At 51.7% G+C, this 24,503-nt stretch overlaps 1 protein-coding gene across 5 annotated transcripts in view; it reads right to left on the bottom strand.

The window, feature by feature from the left end:
* Window positions 1-1,464: 1,464 nt before the first annotated feature.
* Window positions 1,465-24,503, bottom strand: part of LOC133349956 (ETS-related transcription factor Elf-2-like) — a 57,911-nt gene continuing 34,872 nt past the window's right edge. For 2 of the 5 annotated variants that reach the window (XM_061563864.1, XM_061563865.1), the window contains 8 exons: window positions 20,419-21,053; window positions 18,631-18,874; window positions 7,122-7,232; window positions 5,614-5,753; window positions 4,924-5,005; window positions 3,825-4,017; window positions 2,583-2,873; window positions 1,465-2,309 (listed from right to left, as the gene is read on the bottom strand). In XM_061563864.1, coding sequence (XP_061419848.1) covers window positions 1,595-2,309; window positions 2,583-2,873; window positions 3,825-4,017; window positions 4,924-5,005; window positions 5,614-5,753; window positions 7,122-7,232; window positions 18,631-18,874; window positions 20,419-20,502 — 1,860 coding nt within the window. In that variant the 5' untranslated portion in view covers window positions 20,503-21,053 and the 3' untranslated portion in view covers window positions 1,465-1,594. Of the gene's footprint in view, window positions 2,310-2,582; window positions 2,874-3,824; window positions 4,018-4,923; window positions 5,006-5,612; window positions 5,754-7,121; window positions 7,233-10,134; window positions 11,012-18,630; window positions 18,875-20,418; window positions 21,054-21,563; window positions 21,585-24,503 lie in introns of those variants that run through there. The other 3 variants (XM_061563866.1, XM_061563867.1, XM_061563868.1) reach the window with 3 other exon arrangements.

Here is a 24,503-nt window from a genome sequence, read left to right as displayed (position 1 = left end):
AGAAGCAATAAAGAATTTTATTTTTTTAAACAATTGGAAAATACAAAGATTTTATTAAGGCTCTAATCCTGTTCACCATACAGTGTACAGAATACGGGACACTGTGTCTTGTTATTGCCGTGGATCACACGATCGGGAGGAGAGCGGGGGGGGGGGGTGGCACAGAGGACGCTGGGGGTTCAAACGGGGGGGGGGGGGGGTTATGGACACGACTCACGAGGGATTGACCACGGGGGGGGGGAGACGTGTGGCAACAGCAAGTAGACGACGCGGAACCAGAGATTCACAACGGTTAACGGAGGGGTGGGCACGAGTCGCGACGACGTCCCTCGACAAACGCCACCCGCCCGCTCGCTCGCTCCTCTCGTTGTCGTCGAATCCACCGTCGACCCCGACGCTCCGGCGATCGTTCCCGGGCGGAGCGGCGAGGCGAGCGGCGTGACGACGGCGGTGCCCCCCACGTTTTGAAACTGGCCGCCACCACCAAGGAGAACGACGCATTTGTCACAAGGCCATTTCACCGTCCTACACTCTTTGTGTATTTACTAAATACCAAACCGTATATACATAAACATATACATAGAAATGTATTTGTTATGTCATCAGAAAACCATATTTCGGAAAACTAAACCTTTATTTAGCATTATCCCACCAGATGTATGAAGCATCACTATGTTGTAAACTAAGCACGCTCACACAACCAACTCGCCCCCCCACCATCACATTACTGCTCTGTGCTCATTTGTCCAAGCGTCAGTCTGGCTCAAGAAGCACCGTAAAATCAGAATCCTGCCCTATTATTTGCAGGAGTTTGAAGCTGCTTTAAATTTTCCCGAGTTCTCACTGCTGCGCCAACAAGTGCCGATTAATTCATTGCGCACAAGCCGCCGACGGCCTCGGGTGTTTTCGATCGCCGAATTCGCAACAAAACCCCGGTAAGCGAGTCCGCGCGTGCGCGTTTAGGTGTATTCCCCGTGAGTTCAAGGGTCGGGTGCGACTGCTCCCTCCACACGGCAACCGCGGGCGTTTGCGAACGCGCGCGCGATGATGTGCGGGCGACGTTTTGAGCGAGCGGAATGCCGCGACGCCGCCGCATCGCGCTTCTATCGCGACGGCGAGGAGCGACGCGGAGCCAATAGGAGCTGCTGCCCGCGTGAGCGTCACAGTGGGAATCTCGACGGCTTCGTTAACAACGAAAGTCCCTCTTCCTCCCCTCACCCCCGTGGGGCGCACTCGCGGACTCTCACGCGACTCCGATGATGCGGTACACGGGAGAGATCCGCTATAGCTCGGCGCTGCCCTCTATGGGACAGCAGCTGCAGCAGCGATTGTCTGCAGCCTCTCCCGGCCGCACGCGATCGCCAGAGGTCTCCTTCCACGCTTTCTTCGTGTCGACCGCGGTTCGAGTTCCCCCCCCCCATCTCTCCCACCTCACCGATTCATAGATATATGTATATATGCATGTTTTCGATTTTTTTTTTACAAACAGCATTTACTATTAAATTTGTTTGGAAATTATAAATCTAGGGGAGGAAAAATATACACGTGATTGCCTTCACTGTCCCAACCGCCATCAAAATAATTTCATCCTCAGTCAGAAGTTTTTGTCATTGTATTCGATTTTGATTTTCCGGATGATCGGTTCCTCCGTGATCTGCTCCGGAAGCGACAAATCCTCCCGCTCCTCTTTAATCAGCAGCCGCTGCTGCTGCTGCTGATGCTGCTGCTCGTCCGTTTCCAGCTTGACCACGACGTGCGGCTCCTCCTCCTCGGCGAGTATCGTCCCGTCGGCGGGCAGTGCCGTGATCTGCTCGGGCAGCGAGGTGAGTTCCGTGGGGAGGGTCGTGATGTCCGCCGACAGCGACGTCATCTCCGACGACAGCGAAGTCATCGGCAGCGAGACGCCGGTGCCGTCGTGGCCACCGCCGCCAATGATGACCGAGAGCACCTCCCCCGGTTCGGCCTCGCCGTGGCAATGGCGGTGGTGCTGCTGCTGCTGAGATTTGAGCGGCGTTAGTAGGAGGACGTTCTCGTTTTTGCCCTCGGGGCCCCGGATGACGGTTGTGGTGATCACACCGGGCTGGGAACCGTCGCCGTTGGTGAGGAAGAGGAGCGGCGTGCCGGAGGCGAGGTTCACGATCTCGCCACGCCGCGAACTCGGGCCGCCCGTCTGCGCCGCTGCCGCGGAGAGGCCCGGCATCGTCTGGAATACGATCTTCTGCGTCGACGCGGCAGCGCTCGTGATCACCGACTGCTGCTGCTGCTGCATCTGAGCCCCCATGGTGACCACCACCGGCACCTGTGCCGCTCTGATACAAACAACGGAAGCGACCACCATCACACGTCAATGCTCACCGCCATCGTTGTTGTCGGCCGTGTGAGGCGGCCGATGACACCGTCACCAATCCCTGCCCTTGCCCTCTCATCCAGCGGCGTACGTGTCAATAGACGCGGCTACTTTTCCAGAACTATTTCCGCGGTTATCCGATCGGTGGAGCACTCGGAACTGATAATCGGTTAACGTTCGAGACTGCACGAAAGCCAGCTCTCTCTCACGCGCGTGGACACACACACACACACACCTGCTGTCCACAATCACTTGGTCCTGCGGCTTTGCCTTGGCAAGGGGCGACTTGGTGGAGAGTCCACCGCCCGATCGGTTGGGTCGGCGGTTCCGTCCGCCCATCGTGCCGCCCGGCATTGCCCCTTCCGGGCGGCCCTGGGGGTGCGGTGAGGAGGGCTCCACGGTGCCGGGTGAGGACCCTCCCTCCTCCGAGCCGTCCTCCAGCAGCAGGTTCCTGGGCATGTCCTTGAACTGGTAGACCAGCCTCTGGCCCTCCACTTTGGCGAGGATGCCACGCTGGTAGTAGTACCTGTCGGGGGAGACAGCGCGCAGGACGCACTCGCGTTGAGAGGAGCGTTGAGAAGCGCTAGCAGGGCGGTTTCAAAACTCTGCCGGCGTCACGGCTGATCGCTAGTGCACGACGGGTCGCTACAGGCTTCTGCCAGGACGGGTAGCAGAAGGCAGTGCAGGAAACTCCATTGTTGCGTACAATCCCTACGTTGCCGGAACTATCTTCAACGTCCCCTCCTTCTGGACAGCGGGGGCCTGTTCATTTCACCGAACTCAGGGTGGGCTATGAATCTGAATAAAGCACGGATGGGAAACTGCCATCGACATCGGGTAGTAGTAGGTTGCGGGACTACATTGCGGTGCAGAATAATCCACTGTTGTATCATGCTTCCAGGATGCTACGGCTTTTATCCAGCAATCTGTCTATCCATCAGTCTGCCATTATGCCTCCATGTCTATAAGTCGGTCTACCCGTATATCTGTGCGTCTACCCCTTTAGCTTAACATTCTGCTTCCCACCTTCAACAAACATGCCGTGACCAGCATGGTGGCATAATAATTTCGCTCTGGGAAAGAGAACGACTCAAGAGGATCGGAGGAACCACAGACAAGCAGGAAGGCTGCCACGTGGTGAACCGATGCCAACAATTGCCCAAGCTCTGCTGCGTTAAGGTGTTGTCGGTTAACCAACAAGTGTTTACACATGGGAGGAAACCCAAGCATGCAAGGGGGAAAAACGCTATCTCGTACGGACGGAACAGGTGGTACCGCCTTCTCCTGGCGAGCCAGGGTATGGCTCCTCATTGACACCCAAGGGAAGGCAGCAACATCTACACGGTAATCCACCAACCGGCTGGTTCACAGGTGTGTGTAGGTAGCCACCACCGGTCAAACAACCCCAGCAACCCGGCGCGGCGAGGGTCCTCATCCAGCAGTAGATTGAGGAGAGCGCGGGGGGTCACACACGCACCTGAGCGCGCGGCCCATGGTCTCGTAGTTCATGTCGGGCTTGTTCTTGTGCTTCCCCCAGAGTCTGCTCACGGCCTTCGAGTCGACGAGCTTGAAGATTCCCTTCTCCTTCTCGGTCCACTTGATGAGACGCGGGCACGTGTTCTTGTCCTGCAGCAGCGACAGCAGGAACTCCCACAGGTAGACCGTGTGACCTAACGCACGCACACGCCGAGCGGCAAACACGCACACACACACGCACAGCTTCATCCTCCTCGCCCCGCTCACACCTCCCCCAGCAAGTTGAGAGTTTTTATTTTGCTGAACCAGCTGAGGGACTGGGAGAGGACCCATCCTGTCACGCTTGCAAATGAGACCAGGTTGAAGTCCTGCTCTCGTTTGCAAGTGCGGATCAACGGAGCTTGTGGAAATATACATACCTTCACGCTGGCTTTATTCACAGCTGTTGCTGCCTCATCGAGGGTCGACGACTCAGTGCCCACGTGAATGCGAATGTGCCGGCGAGTCAACCGGTTTCTTGATAAACTCTAAACGGATGAGATATTCTAACGCCCTACATGTCACGTGACATCACCGCACCATATATATTGTACGTTGAACTTCCGTCGCACCACACGTTGCCAACCAATCCTGCCACGTTGTCTCCTTCATTGAGTGCCCACTAACTTCCGTGCAAAACAAATTATGTGTCGCTGCTGCATGCAAAACAAATGATGTGGCGTTGCTGCGTTGGCAATGGTGCACAAGCTCTCGTCAATAACAACGCTGCGGCCTTAAAACCACCGTAGAATAGGCGACGTTTCAGGCAATGGCCCTCCATTTGTTTTCGGTGCCATGAAGGGGCATTGCCCTGAAACGTCGTCTATTCTATAAATATATTAAGGCAGTGTTAATTGATGATTGTGTTTGCTTTTATTTTCTGTTTGTGCATTTATCATCCCCTTAAGTGTGGCACAAGACAGAACAAATGTGCAGTGGACACCTACTACGGTCTATCTGCCCATGGGTCGTGATGACGATGATAATGAAGTGTGAGAGAAACGACCAATAACTCCGTGATGCCGGTAGCACAGTGCGTGCCCTGGGCGTACACAACGCACCTTCTCGTGACTTCTTCCTGAGCGGCCCGTCAGACGGCAGGATAGGGGAGCACGGTCTGCTGCTCTTGGGCTTCCGTGCTGCAGGACACAAAGGGGTTTCAACAAATTTAAATTCACCATTGATCAGTATTCCACAGCACGAGTCCCGACTTCAAATACTGCCTTTAAAGCCTTTCTACAATTTTATTTTTAATCTAGAAATAATTGTACACACTTTTCCAATGTTAATAAAATTGAAGTGTGTCTGTAGGCCTTGTAATCTCAGTGTAACGTTCCATTTTTGTGAATTATTTTTTATTTCTTCTCAACGTTATTTATGTAGGCCTCGGATTGTGAGCACTTAAGATGGCCACACTCATAGGTCTTACAAACCATAGAAAGTGTCTTCAAAATATTTTTTATATTCTTTCAAAAACTTTTAATTATTAAAAAAAACTAGTTTTTATCCCAATATATTTTAAAACCACGTGCTGTGTGACCCTCGGGACTGCTCCCTTCACCACGCACGCGCAAACTCGAGCGGTGCAACGAAATGTTGACGCGGATTTTTCCGAAAATAAAAACTCCGTGCACCGTTAAACAAAAAAAGTTACGCACAAAAAAAACTCCCAATACGACGTTTCTATCCCCAAACAACAGCTCGGAGCCTCGCGCGTGAATGTCACAGAATCTGGACGATTGCGTCGAACCTTTCTTCTTGCGGTTGTTGGCCTGCGCGTCGGCCTGGGGGTGGTGCCCCCCCGTGCCGTGCGCGTGACTCTCGTGCGCCATGACGACGTCCACGTGTCTCCCGTCGTCGCCGCTCATGTCGGGCGCAAAGATGTGGGAGTCTGTGAAACGCCAAGTCCAGGTTACAGAGCGACACTAGTTTTTATTCTTTAAAAACTGAAACAAGAAGAACAAAAAATCACATCACAAGCCAGTTTAGGCTTGCATCACGATAAAAGAGGGTCATGTGCACTGTACCCCAAAGAGTAGAGTGTTAGTAGAAGTATGCAATATGCAGGTGGTCTGCACCTTGTTAAAACAAGGTAGGGAAACCAATGCACATGCGTGGATAATTTCATGCTGTCCACACAAATATTTAATCTTCGTATTTAATATTTAATAAAATAGGGCGCCACGGTGGCAACTCCCACGCCTGGTATGCAGGTCAATGGGTTTGATCCCGACCCCTGACGCCTGTAGATTTGGAGATTGCGTGTTCTCCCCGTGTGGATTTTTCTCCGGGTCCTCCGGTTTTTCCCTCCACATTTAGAAACATGCGTTTAAGATTATTTGGCTGCGATAAATGTCCTCATGATTAGCCACTTGGTTGAGCTATCGTTTGTGGTTAGGTCGCTTCTGAAAAAGAACTGTACAGATCAGTGGGCCTTAACCTGGTAAAATAAAAAATAGTTTATTGAAAAAAATTAGTAATCGTCAGGAGTGAAGCCAACCAAGGGCAAGGTGTGAAAACTAAATGCACTTGCCTGTTTACAAAGTCCTTTTTTTACCCTGGCCTGTGACTCCTAAGTTTCGGTAAACCCTTTTGATACATTTCGCCAGCTAGCAATGAAAACTTCACCCTAAAAGTCTGCTTCATATTGCATCTCCTATTACAGATGGACAGAGAATATACAATGACTTTCGATCTTAGTCGGTAAGCCTTAAATGATTACAAGAGTTAATATTAAACGTTGGTTTTTCACGACCAATGTTACAATTCATTTTGGCGCTGCACTCATCTAACCTGCCGATCCCAACCAAGCAATTAACTCTAGATTATTAAACCGTTCACCTACATGGCTGTCATGCCACCTACTTAAGGCATCGAGTGAGGTGAGCTCATTCACAGGAGAGCTTCGCTGAGCTTTTGCGAACACCTGATGCTTGGTGCAATCTAAAGCAAACCGTCGTGTGAAATTGTCAAAGTCTTGTTTGATATTCAACACTGTGGTTTTGCCGATATAAATCAAATCAGCCTGACATAAATGCTCACGTGACAACATGATGTCATTGGCTCTGTCGGGTGGTGGAAGGTTCTAGTAAAAAAGACAGACATACCTACATGACTAATCCAACATAAGCTAATTATGAATCAATTCACAAGCGTTCTGTCCACCACCCGTCTCTCCTTCTCTGATCCCGCCCGACACGGGGGGGGAGGGAGGGGCAGGGCCAACCCCCATCTTCGTCTCGCGTGAAACGACACGCACCCATCGCGTCGGTGACGGAGTCTGTGGCCTCCATGTGCAGCAGGGCCTCCGCCGCCTCGATGGTCTCGGAGTGGCAGTCATCGCTGAAGTGGCCGTTGACGGACGCCTCCACTGCGGACACATGGCACGATGAGTACAAACGCAAATCGGATTTACAAAGCGGTCAAACAACGGCCGCATCTTGGTGCATTTGCAAAATGCCGTCGCAATGAAGCCATCTGTAAGAATCTGGTTACGTAGTCGTTCCGTCGGCATCCGACGTGGCATGGGAAATTCCACATTATGTCGGTGTGAGGCAGTCTATCCACAAGATAAGTTGTTGTTCCGACAAATGATCTCCACTGCTCCCCCTCCACCCCCACCCCATTCTTTGTAGGTTTTGTGAAAAAAATGTGATGGATGATGATGATGGCAGCAATGGATAATGCGGATGAAGTCACGAGCACGGGTGCACAGTGCGCAAACCATCGCGCCACCACTCCACCTCTCTGTAAACAGTACCGTGCGGAGGTTTTATACACAAACACACGCACGTGTAAGGCAACACCCCTTGTCCCCGTTCGCTCTGACTGTCCAGGCTGCTGTTGACTGCGCCGTCTGGTGAAACCTTCAGGAATGCCTTGGCAGCCGTTCAACCCGAGCGGACGCGCGGCCTGGCACACGCGCAAGCGCTCCCTCGCTCCCAACTTTGCCGCCGTGCGGAAATAATGATAAAATTATCAAGGCGTACGCGCACGAGCAAAACCTTCAAAAGCGGCACGCGGCAGGATCGACGATGATCGCTAAACTCGGAGTTGACCTTTGAGAGGTCACAGGCGAGCTGCGAGCGAGCGGGTGGAGTGCTAGCGTAGCGGTTTGCACATCGTCAGCCGTGATCTACTGGATGAAAGCATCCCGAAACTGTGGCCCCCTTTGAGTCTCACAGGCCTGCAATTTATTGCTCCATCTAGCGCCTAAACAAGAGCAGGATTTCGCCGCTCCATCTCTGCGGTGGGAATCATATGTGCTTGTGACTGCCTGGGCTGATTATTACACGAGGTCAAAACTACCACATCGGGCAGGTCCAAGGTCACAAACCATTCCTCAAGCTTAGCCCCAAACCATGTTCAATATTATTACTCGAGTACTATGATGAATACTTCCAACTAATTCTCATAAGGAATACAAGGCCGAGGCCTTAGTCAATCCTCAAAGAAAACTTAAGAATTCAAAGTATTACAAGCATCAAAAAGTAACAACTAAAGTAAACATCTTAAATAAATCCTACACACATGGTTTCATGTATCACTATTTTCCCAATTGCTAGTAGGCTCGGGTAGGTATGTGATTTGTAGCAGCAGCTATAGAGCGACAGGCGTAATGGATGAGATGTGCCAGGCACAGAAAGATTTTCCAGGTCGCTGAACCAGACAGGCCCGGCTGAAATCAAGTCCTGTTACCACCACTTTTTAAATTGTTCTTCGTCACCAAGCAATGACTTTAGACAACACACACCCACACAAGGAGGGTTGGTCACGTGACCTATCCTGCTTGCGAGCTGCATTGATGCTGCAGTCGGGTTACGTTTGCGACCCTTGGAATGCGTGTGTGCTGGCCACACTGCATCTAGCAGCAGAAGCAATCGAGCAGCATTGTGCAGCAAACCCTTACAGGTCTGGCAGGATGACACGAATCATCACGGAACAACAAGATCTCAACGTGCAAACACAGGCAGGAGAGTGATGAGAGGAACTGAGATGGGTGCTGCGAGGACATGCAGGCTTTGGTGCAGATGTGGGAGATGTTATAGAGTTGGACACCCCACGGCATTTCAGGATGAGAGATGACATTAGTAGATGCAGATGTTGGAGAAATGGACGCTGTAGGTTGGGATCGGTAGCCAGAGGTGATGCAAAGACTCGGATTAATGAGAGTATTCTGAAACGACAAAATGTGAAGATATTTGGGAGAAGTGTGTTTTAGGTGAATAAGAAACACTGGCATATTCACAATTAGTTGGTTAAGATGTGTGGAAGATGTACAAGATGTCCGAGATAACTGGGATGGAATCCTGTGAGATGCACTATGATGGATTTATAAGGCGGATGTGGACGAGAGAAGCTGTCCGAGAGTTGTTGGCAGAGGTCTTTAGTGCAGGAAATGGAATTAGTTGGTTGGGACGTATGGAAGATGTACAGGATGTCTCAGAGATAACTGGGATGGAATGCTGGGAGATGCGAGATGATGGAGTTATTATGGAGATGTGGACGAGATGGTGCCTGAAGAGTTGCAGGCAATGAAATGAGTTGGTTGGGATGTATGGAAGATGTACAAGATTTCTCAGATAACTGGGATGGAATGCTGGGAGATGCGAGATGGAGTTATTATGGAGATGTGGACGAGACGGTGTCTGAAGAGTTGTTGGCAGAGGTCTTTAGTGCAGGAAATGAAATTAGTTGGTTGGGATGAATGGAAGATGTACAAGATGTCTCGGAGATAACTGGGATGAAATGCTGTGAGATGCGAGATGATGGAGTTATTATGGAGATGTGGACGAGATGGTGCCTGAAGAGTTGCAGGAAATGAAATTAGTTGGTTGGGGTGTATGGACGATGTACAAGATGTCTCAGAGATAACTGGGATGGTAAGCTGTGAGATGCGAGATGATGGAGTTATTATAGAGATGTGGATGAGAGAAGCCGTCCAAGAGTTGTTGGCAGAGGTCTTTAGTGCAGGAAATACAATTAGTTGGTTGGGATGTATGGAAGATGTACAAGATGTCTCAGAGATAACTGGGATGGAATGCTGGGAGATGCGAGATGATGGAGTTATTATGGAGATGTGGACGAGATGGTGCCTGAAGAGTTGTTGGCAAAGGTCTTTAGTCCATGGCCGAATCTCCCCCGTGCCTCCTTGCAAACCCAAATGTGTGTGGGATAGCGTACGGGGGTGGGAGGTGTGTATGAGCAACGTTTGGGTTGTATGTTTAAGGGAGGAGGAGGAGGAGAGGTGGGAAAGAAAGCACCGCCAGTACCCGCGGCTCTCAGCAGCAGCTCGAGGCGATTCTGTCGCACGCAAGTCGCCATTTCTTCCGGGTTGGTGGCACCGGCGGCAGCAGCAGCAGGCAGCTCTCTTAATAAAAGACAAATCTCTCCCGTTCATGGGTGCAGCTATAACCACCGCAACAACGAGAGACGGAACACACAACGACTACGGGTACCGCAGCGGCAAAGGGTATGACATCGCCACGTTAGCACAAAACGATGGACCTGTTAACTGCACACTCGAGAAACACACCACAGACTTCAGCCGTAGCAGTGAAAACGACCAGAATTGCAGTCACAGCACACACACACACAGCACAACAACTACGCTACGTGCAACTCGTCGCAATGACACAACAGTTAAGAGCGGCACATAATAACAGGGAACAGCAGCAACAGCAACAACAGCAGCAGCAACAACACATACCAAACGAGCGGCCGTGTAACACATTGGACGCCTAAAATAACCACGTAACGCACACTGGCGCAGCCAAAATACGCGCGCCAATCTACTCTACGCACATCCAACGCCGACGGTGAAAGTCGTCGTCGACGATTTCACGAAGTTGAACTCAGGCGAAAGTCACCTCGCGTCGAGGCGTCAATGCCATCGCGGAGTGAACATCGAAGGCAGTTCTAAGCACACACGCCTCGTGTGTGTAGCCGCTATGATCGCCTCCCGCACGCCGTCACGGGGTCGTGGGGGGTTACTTGACCGTAACTTCACGGCGTGGAATTGTAACATTGGGCGCGCACACACACGCACACGTAGCAGCGACACGGCACACCGAACTCGACATTCAACGACGCGTGGGACACGGACGTCCGAACAACAGGCGGCGTTAACGGAACACATTGGTCCCGCAACTCGTCATGTACCTCTCAAGGTAACAACGGTGGGGGGGGGGGGTGGGGAGGGTTGCTACTCGAGAGCGACCATCGTTGTGAGGAGGCTGCGACTCGCGATATATTTTTTAAAAAAGACTAAAGTACACACTGAGGGGGGGCGGCGGGGAGCGGGGGGTCGAAGCGAAGTTTGCGATGCGCTTAAAACAAAACAAAAAAAAAATTTCCACCCCCCGAGCGAATTTATCCGTTCTTCTACGCTACGATTTCTTTTTTTTTTTAAACAATTTTTTTGCTCGACAGATATTACCACCACTAAGCACTAACCCCCGAGAACTAACCACACGCACAGATTTCCGCTCCCAGAGCAACCCCCCCCCCCCCCGAGAGAGGAGTTTGAGAGTCGTGGTGCGGCCGCACACAGACCGCGGAAGTGAAGCGGCTGCCCCGCTGCTCACGATACCCCGGAAGAGGAGGAGCCTACGCCGCCGCGCTAAAATCAACCAATCGGCGCGCAGCACTCACGGCGGAGTGTCCACGCCCCTCGTTCATAATTCCCAGCGCGGATAAAACCACGCCGGCGCAGAATTTAGAATTCGTAGTGCGGACGGGTGAGGGCGGTTTAGACATGGTAATTTGGATTGGCCAAACAGTGACGGGCGCGTTGATCGGAATTCGTAGTGCGGACGGACATAGGGGGAGTTTAACACGTAAGTCGGCTTACGCGAACAATGTTCATAACAGAGGTTTTTTGGGGTTAAATCGCGTAAATATATAAATGTGCCGTTGCCAAAATTATTTATAAGAGCAAATTGCCAAAAACAAATATTAACTTCTGTGAAGCAAAAGCCTTAAGAGAATTGAGAGCAAATAAAGATATCAAAATTCTTGCTGCTGATCAGGGCCGATCAACTGTTGTGATGCCCCATGAGGACCACGATAATGAAAACACATTCCTGCTGCGGAGGGAGCTGGTAGGAACGTTGGGTTGCTCGGTCAATGGCCTGCAGGGTCAACGGCGGCGTGGTGTATTCCGCAAATATGCCCGACTGTGAGGGCGGGCACAAGCCGGCGTGAGTAGGTTAAACGTTGAGTTTTATAAGGGCACCACGGGGTGACCAGCCCCTCCCCACCCAGCCCCACCCCACCCAGCCCCTCCCCACCCAGCCCCTCCCCACCCAGCCCCTCCCCACCCACCCTCCCCACCCAGCCCCTCCCCTCTCCACCCATCCCCTCCCCTCCCCACCCAGCCCCTCCCTCCCATTGTTGGATGCACGACGGACGGACACAATAATCCCCTGTGGGCTGGTGTAACCAGGAGGTTCCTACCAGTATCAAAGATTTACTCGGTGCAGGCACCTACTGTACCTTAAAATTAAACGAGACCCAACCAACACCTTAGAACGTAAAACTGCGGCAATCATTGCCAAGTCATCAATTCCCAAGGAAGAGCAATACCTGATCAAACCAAGGGCATCAAAACCACCAAGACTTTTAGGACCCATAGTACAATAGGCTCTGTCACATACAAATTAGCGGAATACGTAATAAAACAAAGAACCCTACATCGGTAGGACCTCTTCGTTCATCAAAAACTCTGAACATCTCGTAAATGTAATCAAAAATATTAAGCTTAACCCTAATGATATTCTCGTAAGTTTTGATGCGACTTCTCAGCTCACGAGGGTTCCGGTCAACGAGTCAATTAAAATACTCGGCACTCTGGTAACGAACAAAGGTTTCGCCAAAGATATCCCAAGACGAGCTGAACACTGTCTAAAGAACACCTACTTTTTGTGGCAAAGTGACTTCTATAAACAAATGGAAGGAGCAGCAATGGGCTCTCCTTTGTCTCCTGTGATAGCGAATTTGTACATGGAATATTTTGAAACAAAAGCAATAGCTTCAAGCACACTAAAACCATCTGCTTGGTTTAGATATGTGGATGACACATTGGTGGTCTGGCCACACGGCAAAGTTCCACTGAACGCATTTCGAAATCATCTCAACTCGCAAAACCCATCCATCCAGTTCACCATGGAAGTGGAAGCTGACAGAACTTGGATATTCTGCTTGGACGGGGTCAACATAGTAAAATAACATGCAGCGTTTACCCAAAGAAAACGCTTACTGACGCCTATCTGAATGCAGTCACACCATCACCCCGCACAGGAATCTGCTCTTATCAAGACGCTCATTCATCGAGCTAAGAAAGTGTCTGATGGGGACAGTCTGAGAAGTGAAATTAAACATGTTAAAGAAGCGCTGCAAATGAACGGTTACAATGATGCACAAATCAACAGGGCATTGAATGCCAAAACCAAATCAAATAACCAGCATTGAAACTGCCCAAGTAATTAAAACAATCAAAATACCGTACATTGCAGGAGTAACTGATAAACTAGCCAGATATTTGGAAAAACAAAACATCAGAGTCAGATTTTGCATGGTACATAAAATACTGAAATTAATATCTGGTACAAAAGATGTATTACCGAAGCTATCAACAGAAGGTGTTTACAAGATTAACTGCACGTGTGGACAATGTTATTTTGGGCAAAAAGGACGAATGATCAGCACGAGACTAAAAGAACATCAGAGAAATATTAAATTCTCCCAAATACAACTGTCAGCAATAGCAGAACACAGTGCCAACAAGGACACTCAATTGATTTTACGCGATCTAACCCAAAAAACTCTATTATGGAGGACATAGGGGATTTGCAATTCGTAGATTTGATGAGGCGCGATTTGGAATTCGCTGGTTTGGACGGACAAATAGTTTATTACAAACTCCCACTTGGGATAAGCATGCGTTTGGAATTCCCAGTTCGGATGGGAAGAGCGATTGGATTTGGCAGTTTGGATAAGCACGGCGCGTGTCGGAGCAGCTGCTGACACCACGTGGCCCTTGACCGTCCTTTATTTAACCACGCGAGAGCCACTGTCCACAAAGGAGACCAGTGCCGTGTACGTCATCATAATTATTATTAAACAAACATGTGCTTATTATCCTCAGATTATGTTGCGATCACCTTGCCGCATGGTTAGAATTTTACTCTGGTCATGAGAGTGACAATTATTTAAGGTGTCTCTTATCAACTGTTCATCAGGAAACGTGTTTAAACAAGTACTTCTGATCACAGGCCCTTGGTGAAAAATCCGATTCCCAACTCTTTAACGTCTCACTGGCCTGTGCGCCATGAAGAAGGGCCATTGACTGAAACGTCGCCTGGAATGTGGATTTGCGTACAGCGCCTAACCGCATCTCAAGACGTGGAGGGCATACTTTATAGATTAATGCACTCGTAGGTTTATAAGAGAGTCTAAGACTCTTGAGTCTATGGGCCTCACTGAGTCTATGGGTCCCACTCAGTCTATGGGTCCCACTCAGTCTATGGGTCCCACTCAGTCTATGGGTCCCACTCAGTCTATGGGTCCCACTCAGTCTATGGGTCCCACTCAGTCTATGGGTCCCACTCAGTCTATGGGTCCCACTCAGTCTATGGGCCTCACTGAGTCTATGGGTCCCACTCAGTCTATGGGTCTCACTGAGTCTATGGGTCCCACTCAGTCTATGGGTCCCACTCAGTCTATGGGTCCCACTCAGTCTATGGGTCCCACTCAGTCTATGGGTCTCACTGAGTCTATGGGTCCCACTCAGTCTATGGGTCCCACTCAGTCTATGGGTCCCACTCAGTCTATGGGTCCCACTCAGTCTATGGGTCCCACTCAGTCTATGGGTCCCACTCAGTCTATGGGTCTCACTGAGTCTATGGGTCCCACTCAGTCTATGGGTCTCACTGAGTCTATGGGTCCCACTCAGTCTATGGGTCCCACTCAGTCTATGGGTCCCACTCAGTCTATGGGTCCCACTCAGTCTATGGGTCTCACTGAGTCTATGGGTCCCACTCAGTCTATGGGTCCCACTCAGTCTATGGGTCTCACTGAGTCTATGGGTCCCACTCAGTCTATGGGTCTCACTGAGTCTATGGGTCTCACTGAGTCTATGGGTCCCACTCAGTCTATGGACCTCACTGAGTCTATGGGTCTCACTGAGTCTATGGACCTCACTGAGTCTATGGGTCCCACTCAGTCTATGGGTCCCACTCAGTCTATGGGTCTCACTGAGTCTATGGGTCCCACTCAGTCTATGGGTCTCACTGAGTCTATGGGCCTCACAGTCTATGGGTCCCACTCAGTCTATGGGTCTCACTGAGTCTATGGGTCTCACTGAGTCTATGGACCTCACTGAGTCTATGGGTCCCACTCAGTCTATGGGTCCCACTCAGTCTATGGGTCTCACTGAGTCTATGGGTCCCACTCAGTCTATGGGCCTCACTGAGTCTATGGGTCCCACTCAGTCTATGGGCCTCACTGAGTCTATGGGTCTCACTGAGTCTATGGGTCCTACTCAGTCTATGGGCCTCACTGAGTCTATGGGTCCCACTCAGTCTATGGGCCTCACTGAGTCTATGGGCCTCACTGAGTCTATGGGTCCCACTCAGTCTATGGGCCTCACTGAGTCTATGGGTCCCACTCAGTCTATGGGTCTCAGTGAGTCTATGGGTCCCACTCATTCTATAGGCCTCACTGAGTCTATGGGCCTCACTGAGTCTATGGGTCCCACTCAGTCTATGGGTGTCACTGAGTCGATGGAAATAACAGTGAAGCTGGTTTGCAGGCAAAAACGGACGGAAACAATTCTCCCCAAGCTGTGGTCCGCCAGGAGGGGGCACTGTTGTGATGCATAATCCCCACCGAGTAAACATTTAACATTTAGACCATGACTCCGACAACACAGTACCCTGCTCTTGAGAAAGACGTGGCGGGATCCTTTTAACGTCCACGGTGAAGACGCATGCCGAACGCGCTTCGTGCCACCGGATGCGGAACCTCACACCGAGCGAGGGTTGACGAGGGCGAGCAGACAAGAGAGGGAGTTGTGAGATGATAGGGGAGGGGGGGAGAGTGCGTGTAGCGGAGTGGAGAAGAGACGTGCCGGTTCGACCGTTGAGCATCTTCACTTGATCGTTAACACGCGCAGGAATTTCGGACTTGACAACTGCAAACAAGTTGCCCACCTTCGGCTGTTCCCACTCTGAATTTGAGTTCGAAGAGGATTCTGATTCTTCGCTAACCCGGGACATCAACCCCAGCCCCCCCCCCCCCCCCCTCTTTGCAGCCCTGAGCTGTATACAGCCTCCCAGGAAAACGTTGACCCAACGTCAACCAACGTCGGGGCCGACTTTGCACGTTTACGAGGATATCTCTCCGTTTCTGTTACACCCCCATAAGCTAGTATTTTAATTACCATTTTAATGTACATCTTTCCTCTCGGTGACGGTAAAGCAAGTCCGATATTACCTTCAATAAACCCTTTATTTTACAGTGCACTGCAATCGGTTGCTTCATCGTGCACACACAAAAGGAGATTCAGCTTTGGCTCACAACAAACTTTTTGCATGCGCTGTCCTATCCCTTAGTATCCAAAACCAACGCCCTCAAGGCCCCGCACGATTCTTACAGCACTGACAGCAGCTCAGCTACAGACCCCGGTCCACCAAACACACACGCACACAGCGGACAAATATAGGCAGGTCCTGTCGGGATCGGCAACCCAGGGAGAATATATCCACATCCGGCATACCACGTTCGGTATTCCTCTCGTCAGAATGGCTGTGGCGACGAATCACGTGCACACTCGCTGTACGGGTGACCTTGAAAATATCAACAGAGAAATGAATCCCTGTTTTACGACGCAGCTCAAGCATGCGGGACGGGATATGGGTTGGAGGCGGCACGCACCAAATGTGATCGCTAGTTCCACCGCGAACGTCCCTCACCGGCACCGCTCGCTCACTCACACACAGTTGCCAAGGAAGAGCGGTGAAGTAGTACCGTGTGCGATGCTACGGATCAATCTGTGAAGGGAAAACCTGTGCATTTATCCAGCAGGAGTGGCAAATCTATTGGGGAGAGCCACCCCCCCCAACAGAATCTCAAGTTGGCGAGATTATCACGGCAATTGCTGTCAATGACACCACCGCCTTACCCGAAGGAAGGCTCTCAGTCTCACCCCCACCGCCACCACCACCAGCCTGGCTTCAGGGCTTCCTCTTCTTATACAGTCAACACATCCTTCGAGAACCACGCGGATCTGCTCTGAGCCTTGAGCCACTCAGTTTCTTCCAAAGAGCCATGAGCGGCTCAGCCGTGTGGCTTGACTCAGGCTCATGGAAATACAGAGCATGGCTGGGACCATGTCCCATGTTCACAGCCGGCTCAAGTTAAGCGTGGCTTTAAGTCAGCTCAACTTGAGCTGCCAGAGCCAAGCTTGATCCGAGCTGCGACTAAGCATACGGCCTGAGAGAGTCTCATGGAGTTGTATACAGAGGGTGTGGACTTAACGAGTGACTTCCTCCCTCGCATGTATCAGTGCCCCGTGTTTACCGGGTCAGAGAATCGCCACCGTCAGGAAATTGCAAGTGTTACAGATCGGTGACGCTGGGATTCACGCGCTGGGAGGGGCCAGGAAATGTCCCTCACCGAGACCGAGAGACGCGACGCCCTCACAGCCTCTCGACTTGGCGCACCTTCCGCTCATACACACGGCAGCGCCGGCGCGGAACAGGCGATGGCGTGGCTCACAGCTCGGCCGGTTCAACGACTGCTCCGAAAGGCGACACACCAATTTGTTTACGCCAATGACCGCAAAACTAATTGCATTGCCGAGCAAACGTACTGCGATACCTTGGAAGACGACGGTTCGAAAAATGCCTCCTGTAATCAAGATGTTTACAATCACAAGTGTTCTGGCTTGCACGATGGCTACAGTCACATGACTGAGACTACAAATGACTGCAGACCGAAAGCATTTCCCACACGGCGCGTTCAATGCTTCGCTGCTGGCCCTGCACTCTCAGGTCAGTGACCGGTCGCATGAAAATACCTAAAATGTATTTTTTCTTTACCCCCCTAAACGGTTCAGCAATTGTTTTTATGGAAGTTTTTTTTGTCACCATGTGAACCTGACACCTTGACCTTTTGACTTCATTGCCGAGTGTCTGGACAGCTGCCTTGGCTATCATTCGACAGGTCCTACTGGTTTGAACTGTAAAAATAAAAATCACCCGGAATGCACCCAAACTCATCAGATCTCGGAAACTAAGCAGGCCCGAGCCTGAATTTGTTTTGGCAATTTGCCGTGCCATGCCAGAACCGAACCGTGAAACCTTGGCCTCACGGGACAATATCAGTCTGGTGCGGAGTCAAGTAAAGAGAGGGGACGGAGGTTGATGTTTGCGTTGTGTCAGCCGGTACATGCTCGGCTCCTGCAGTAGTACAACTTTGGCAACTCCACAACCACGCCAGGCCAGCTCAGGTGTACAGTGGAAAAGAGATACCAGGAAAGGACCTGCTATCTCTCATTGCATCATTAGCAGCCGTGATCAATCCACCGCTGAATGAAGGCATCCCCAAGTTTTCACCACCCCTCACGATCCCTGCAGTGACGCGATCCACCCACCAGCGCCTGCTCGCGAGCCGATCCAACCGATCCATCTCCGCCAGCACATGCCGTTCAAGCTTCCATCGTCGCCAGCACCGGTAACATCGCCCATCTCAGCTCGTCCACTCACCCGAGTCGTCTTCGTCGTCCACCATCTGCTCGTCCCCGGACGCGAGCGATGCGTCGTCGAGCAGAGAGCTGTGGCTCAGACCCATGTTCATGCCGAAGCCCAGTCCTAGGCCCAGGAGGGGCCCATCCCCGTGGAGGAGCAACGAGGTCTCGTGGTCACGCCCGCCGTACGCCAGCTCGTGCGCCGTCAGCCCCGGCTCCAGTGTGGGCAGAGACTCAACGATGACGGCCGGGTAGTCGGACATCTGCGGGCCACGGTGCGGACAGAGGGCACGCGCAGGTATGGCGAGGCCCTCAGCGGCTTGCATCACCCTGCCCCATGTCTGGCGGGCTCAACTGGGTCATGTGGGGGAGCTGGCGGCCCATTATTTACACTCGGAGCTGGAATTTAACTGGATTCGAAGCCAGGATCTCAGTGGTGCCAACTCGGCGATTTGACCTCAGCACCACCCGCCTATCTCGAGGTCTTTGGGTTTTTTTAAAGACGTAATTAATCAGACGGCCTAGCCAGAGTCTCTATGACACGATTTGCAATGTGACATCAATTTATGACTCCAGGTTGAGGAGGCTACAAAAGTTCCGTCTCCGATTTTATAGTATCTAGTGCTGTGTGCAGGTGAACTAACTAATGATCAATCATGAATGAATATTGACTGATAAAACCCACGTGTTCAAATAACATTTCCATTCATTAATCCCTAACACAGACTCGGTCGCTACTGGAAACATCCTCCAGGGGGCGGCAGCCTTTCACCGGTTGAGCTGCGTCACGGGACCTCATGTGACTGTGGCGCCTTCTTCTGGCTACAAGTGGCAAGTAACATCACCAGGGGTGAAGGAGCAGCCCTGCAATTGTCAGCTCACTGCCGTAGACCTCCGCTCGAGGAAGCCCAACCCCCCACAGGGCCCATCTGGAGGGGGTCTTTGGCCTACTCTTCCACCGCACGCGATCTGCCGATCGACTAACTGTTGGGAACCCGATTATAACCATTGGGTGAACAGAGGCAGTGGCGTGGTGGTTTCAAGAAATCAAGAAACCACCGTGGTTTCAAACTGGCATGACTGGAAATCGAATCGAACGGATGAGCTCGGCGTGTTAACCATTACACCACCGCATCATCGTCGTCACACTGCACGTGTAATGGGCACGGCCTTGTTTTACACCACCAACTGTGTGCACTGCACAGGCAATTGCGGTGATGCCACTTGACTCGCATGGCTTCCTGCCAGTTTGCCGATCTTGTGGCCAGGACGACGGCCTTTTTCTCTCGAGAAATCACCTGTCACGTTGCGTAGTAGTAATTCCTATTTGTTTTTCAGCCTGCCACACACTTTATCTGCCCGATGGGTTTCTCGTTGTTTGCAGACCGTGTGGAAACGTGACCCATCGTAGGAGTGGTCTGTGACTCGATGTGGGATACGGACTCACCCACTCTTAACCCGGCCACTCGGCCCAAACCACTCGCAAAACCCACGTCGCGCATGCGTCTCTAATTCCACAAACTATCGCTCTCAAATGTGCGACATGGAAATGACGAACGTTAAAAAACTACTAAACTATTTTGCCATGACGTGAGAAACATCACCACAGATGACCAAAGCTGAAAACTTTGATGGCGATGATGATGATCAACAAAAGATTTGACCTGGAACCCAACACCACGCAGCAGATTGCCGCCCTATCATTCCTGTGCACGAGCGGTCCCCTTGTGTTAACCCATCGCTGGATGACGAGGCCCTGGCCTGGCTCGGATGTGCCAGTGGAAAAAATATGTACGAGCGGACTCACCTCCTGCCCGTCCTCGCTGTCCATGCCATTGCTCGCGTACTCAAACACGAGACCTCTCTGCTGCTCCACCAGCGTGGAGGCCATTGCGGCGGCGTCGACGCGTGGAGTTCCCTGCTGGAGCGATCGCCCCTCGCGTCCGTCAACGATCGATCGTCGGCGCGCCCAGTGGCCTTGCGGTCCGGATTCTCTCCACTCCACCGCGACGATTACGCCTCCGGCTCGCCGGTGACGTCGCGACTCCCCGACGCCGAAACCGCGTCTACGCGAGGCCTCTTCACGCAACGCGCCGCGTCCACAGAGTCACCGCGGGGAGGCGCTGCCGCATTTGTCGTCAAGTCGCGGACGTTCGTTTTTCGGTTCTCGTATATTTGGCAGCGTTGGTGATGTTTGAAGATGACCGAGGGAAGGCGCAGTAGTTGCTGCCTTGAGTTATGTGGCACAACCGGCCCGACCGATCCGGTTCAGCAGGTGAGGCTCGCAGGCAACATCTTGGGATTTAACTCCGAGCACAGCATCCCACGCCGCACCGCCGGAGACCGTGCCAGCGCCAAGCGTGGCCACTGCTGGCGCCGAGGTCAACTTGATCGGACGAGTGGCGACAGCAAAACGTTCACGGCGCACGTCGACCGGCAACCCTGCAACGAAACGAGAAAAACAAAATTAAATTAAAAAATTATTTTTAAAAAAACGCTTCAGTAGAGGTGCAGCCCTGCAATGTACTTTTTACGACACTGCTGTTGGAAGAGCGTCCACGAGAGGGAGTTCCAGAGAGCCCTTCTCGAGAGAATTTGGCCTGCTGGTCCACGCTGGACAGACGCCTTGGAAGGGGTGGAAGTAACCCACACTCCACCCCAAAACACACGACCTGCCGATCGACTGACCATCATGAACCCATTCATACTGCTGGGTGGACAGAGGTTGAGGGGGGAGCGGGTGGATTTAAGAAACTTGGACCACTGTTTCAACCGACACTGCGGGATATGAAATCGAGGCAGCAACCTCTGCCAGTTTCGCGGCCACAGCAGCGGCAGCCCTCTGTTAGTGTACACAGCTTGCCCAACACTCGTGTTTACACTCAAGCATAATAAGTCGGGGGGGGGGGGTAACACAGGAAAACAAAATGGCAACAAAGCATCGCGCCATACCTTTGGAAACGCTACGGACACGCTACTAACACGCATGCCCGCGAAAGTAGCCCGGGCTCGAACCGCAGAACGCCCACGCGTTTCACCCAAACGACGATCGCGACCGGTCAGGGCAAACACGCGCGCATACAGTGCGTGGACGGCCCAGCGCGTGCCGTGGTTTTGGCGAGAGGCTCTTAGCAGCCTCAGCTGAAGGAAGTGAATCAGCAACGAGCTGTTCCTCCAGCAGCGCCGTGAATTTATTACATTATTTCCAGTCTCCCTCCGGTCATCGTCGCTGTTGTTGGGTTTTCTTTCGTGCGAGGGGAGCTCCGTGCGGCGCAAGACGCCTTCGCAGCGCGGCGTGTCAGCGACCTCCCAAAGGGCGAATTCTTTGCGGGCGAGGGTGGATGTTTTTTAAAACTGAAACTAGAACTTGGGAGTTGTGTGGAGACAGGAAATGTACAACCCAGCATCAGGGGACCTGCTCGATTGGGGGGGGGGGGAAGATGGGACAAGTTTCACTCTGTTGATACAAAGTGACAAACGGAGGCGCCCGCCGAGATTGGGGGCATCTCAAATTGGGCCTATCCACGACTTGCAACGTTCGTGAAGAAGGTGTGCGGAATCAATGAATCATTCGCGTGATCGTCAAGCTTGTCCAGTCAGGTGCCTCAGCGTCAGAGCGAGCGGTCCCTCGATCGGAAGGTTACGAGTTCATACCCTGGTTAGGGGGTTGACTTGGTCCCATCAATCCCTACGGGGTCGATAAAATTAGTACAGGTTTTTGGGATTTCACTCGATCCTGCCATGAGAATGGGGAATTTCCACCACTGGCTCTGGATGGGCTGTAAACAGAGAGATGAGCACCGCCTCTATTGCTCATGCGAGCGAGAAATCACGTTGACTTTTTTAAAATTGTGACGTGCATTTTTACTTGGACATGGTACGGTCAACCACATTCGGACTGTAATTGAGAGAGAAAAAATATGTGGCCTCCTTTCTTGACGAGGGCGAGAGGTTCGTGAACACCCTGGTGGTGTTGGATGTACTCGGACTCACTTGTTACCCACGCTGCGATGGCGATGGTGTGCTTAGTTTTGCGTGTGTGTGTCAAACCATTGACTCACTCCTCTGCACAAGCCAGATTTTCTGTAACCGAATATCGTTCCCTGCAACTTTAAAACGACACCCCGTAGGGCCCATGTATTTATTAGATGTTGAAATATCGACAATTATGTTGCCCAACTTGGGGAACTTCCCGTTTACACCTCATTTTCCTCACAAACGCTCCTGAAAACAAACGCAGATTAAGGGCCGTGATGTTTTTTTTTGTAAAAATGGGTGTAAAATTTTTAAATCGGCTTGCTTATCAAGGATGGTTTTGTTGGGCCATTAAAAGTACCTACAGATATAAAGTAGAAACCAAGCATTTGCTCCACCAGATGTCTAGTTGTGACGTGCGCCAAGTCAAATTGCTGGGGCACGCCACTTTTATAAATGGGTTATTAAAAAAAGGTCTAAATCTCAAAGAAAATGGGGGAGATTTTGCCGCAGCAGCACCGACTATCAGCGGCACATGAGACGCGTGATTCGGACGGCCTCGCTGTACTGGCGAACAACACTGCCACCGTTGAGACGAAGAAAGTTAACCGGCGTAGAGAAAACGGACGACAAATCCCTGCGTGCGTGCGTGCGGTGTATTTAAGAACTGTGGGTGGCCGCAGGTAGCTCAAGTCGCGCCAAAAACCACGTTTAGGAGTGCTAAAGATGCAGCGTGAAAGCCAAGGGCTCCGACAGCCGAACGTGGACAACCGATCGAAGGTGTGACGAGTTTATTGGGAGAAACGTCCCCAAGTCGCCCAATGCAGCCGCCGCCGTTGTTTCAGAGGGAAAAATATGGAAGTAACGACAGTCCAACAAATAAAACAACCGGTGGGTGTTGTTCTTCATTCACGGTCCGTAAGGCATGCACAACGCACTATAAATAGAAGTCTTGCATTTTTACCTTTGGCTTATCTCCTGAAATCACGTGACAGTGTCTTTGTCTGAAATTTTAGAAAACATCGGTCGATGCAATCTCGAGTAAAAGCCGCGTAGCGTCGGAGGGGCTGGAGGGGTTTCGAAGCCCCCCAAGCCAGAGATTCAACCCCCCCCTTCTAAATTCTTTGTGTGGAGTCAAAAATGTTCCAATATTTAGCGCGGGGGACAATTAAGCGATACATATGGGCCGAGAGCTAGAGCAGAATGCACGATAGACCAAGGCAGATCCCATCACTCCCATCCCGCGCATCGTCATTCGCCATGACCTATCCACTCCTGGATAAAGGAGGCCTACCCAACCTCGTACACAAGGGGGGGGGGGGGGGGGGAGGTGAGAGCTCAAGCGGAAAGCACAACGGGCGCAAGCAGTTCGGATCGCTGCTCATTCTGTTCAGCATTTGCGTTAAGTTTGCTTAACTTAAACACGAACGTGTCGGGGGCCCCCTCCATGAGTTTTTGTTTGCCCCCCACCCCCGCCAGCCCGCACCTTTAAACAAGGTCAGGCTACAGCAGAGCCGCGGTGTGGCTTCGAACAAACGAATGGGACTCGCACGTGATGCTCTTGCGTCACGGCAGTTCGTATTTCTTCGCCGAGGCGACGAAACAGGAAGTGTCGTTGCGAGCAGGGGGAAGTGGACGATCCAGGGCAGATGTTTTCGCGCGATAACGGCGGCGGCAAAGGAGCTGGAGACTCTCCGTCTCGCTTGGCGGGGCTCAGGCTCGTGTGCTTCGCAGTGGCGGCCTTGCATTAAAAGAGAATAAAAATGTCGGGTTCGACGAGACGAAAGTTACTCTCACACGCTGCAGCGGGTGCGACGGTGCTGCCCTCTCCTGTGTGGGCCAAAGGCAACTTGAAGGGATCTCGGTTGTAGCTCTGTGGAATCCGCTGCTGCGAGCCGTTCTCGAACACAGAGGTTT

The sequence above is a fragment of the Lethenteron reissneri genome, chromosome 32 (genome assembly GCF_015708825.2).
Source record: "Lethenteron reissneri isolate LAM-NWPU_2019-01 chromosome 32, ASM1570882v1, whole genome shotgun sequence".
NCBI classification, from domain to species: domain Eukaryota; kingdom Metazoa; phylum Chordata; class Hyperoartia; order Petromyzontiformes; family Petromyzontidae; genus Lethenteron; species Lethenteron reissneri.
The sequence above is the reverse complement of the archived record's forward strand: the minus strand, read 5'-3'. Positions and strand labels throughout refer to the sequence as shown.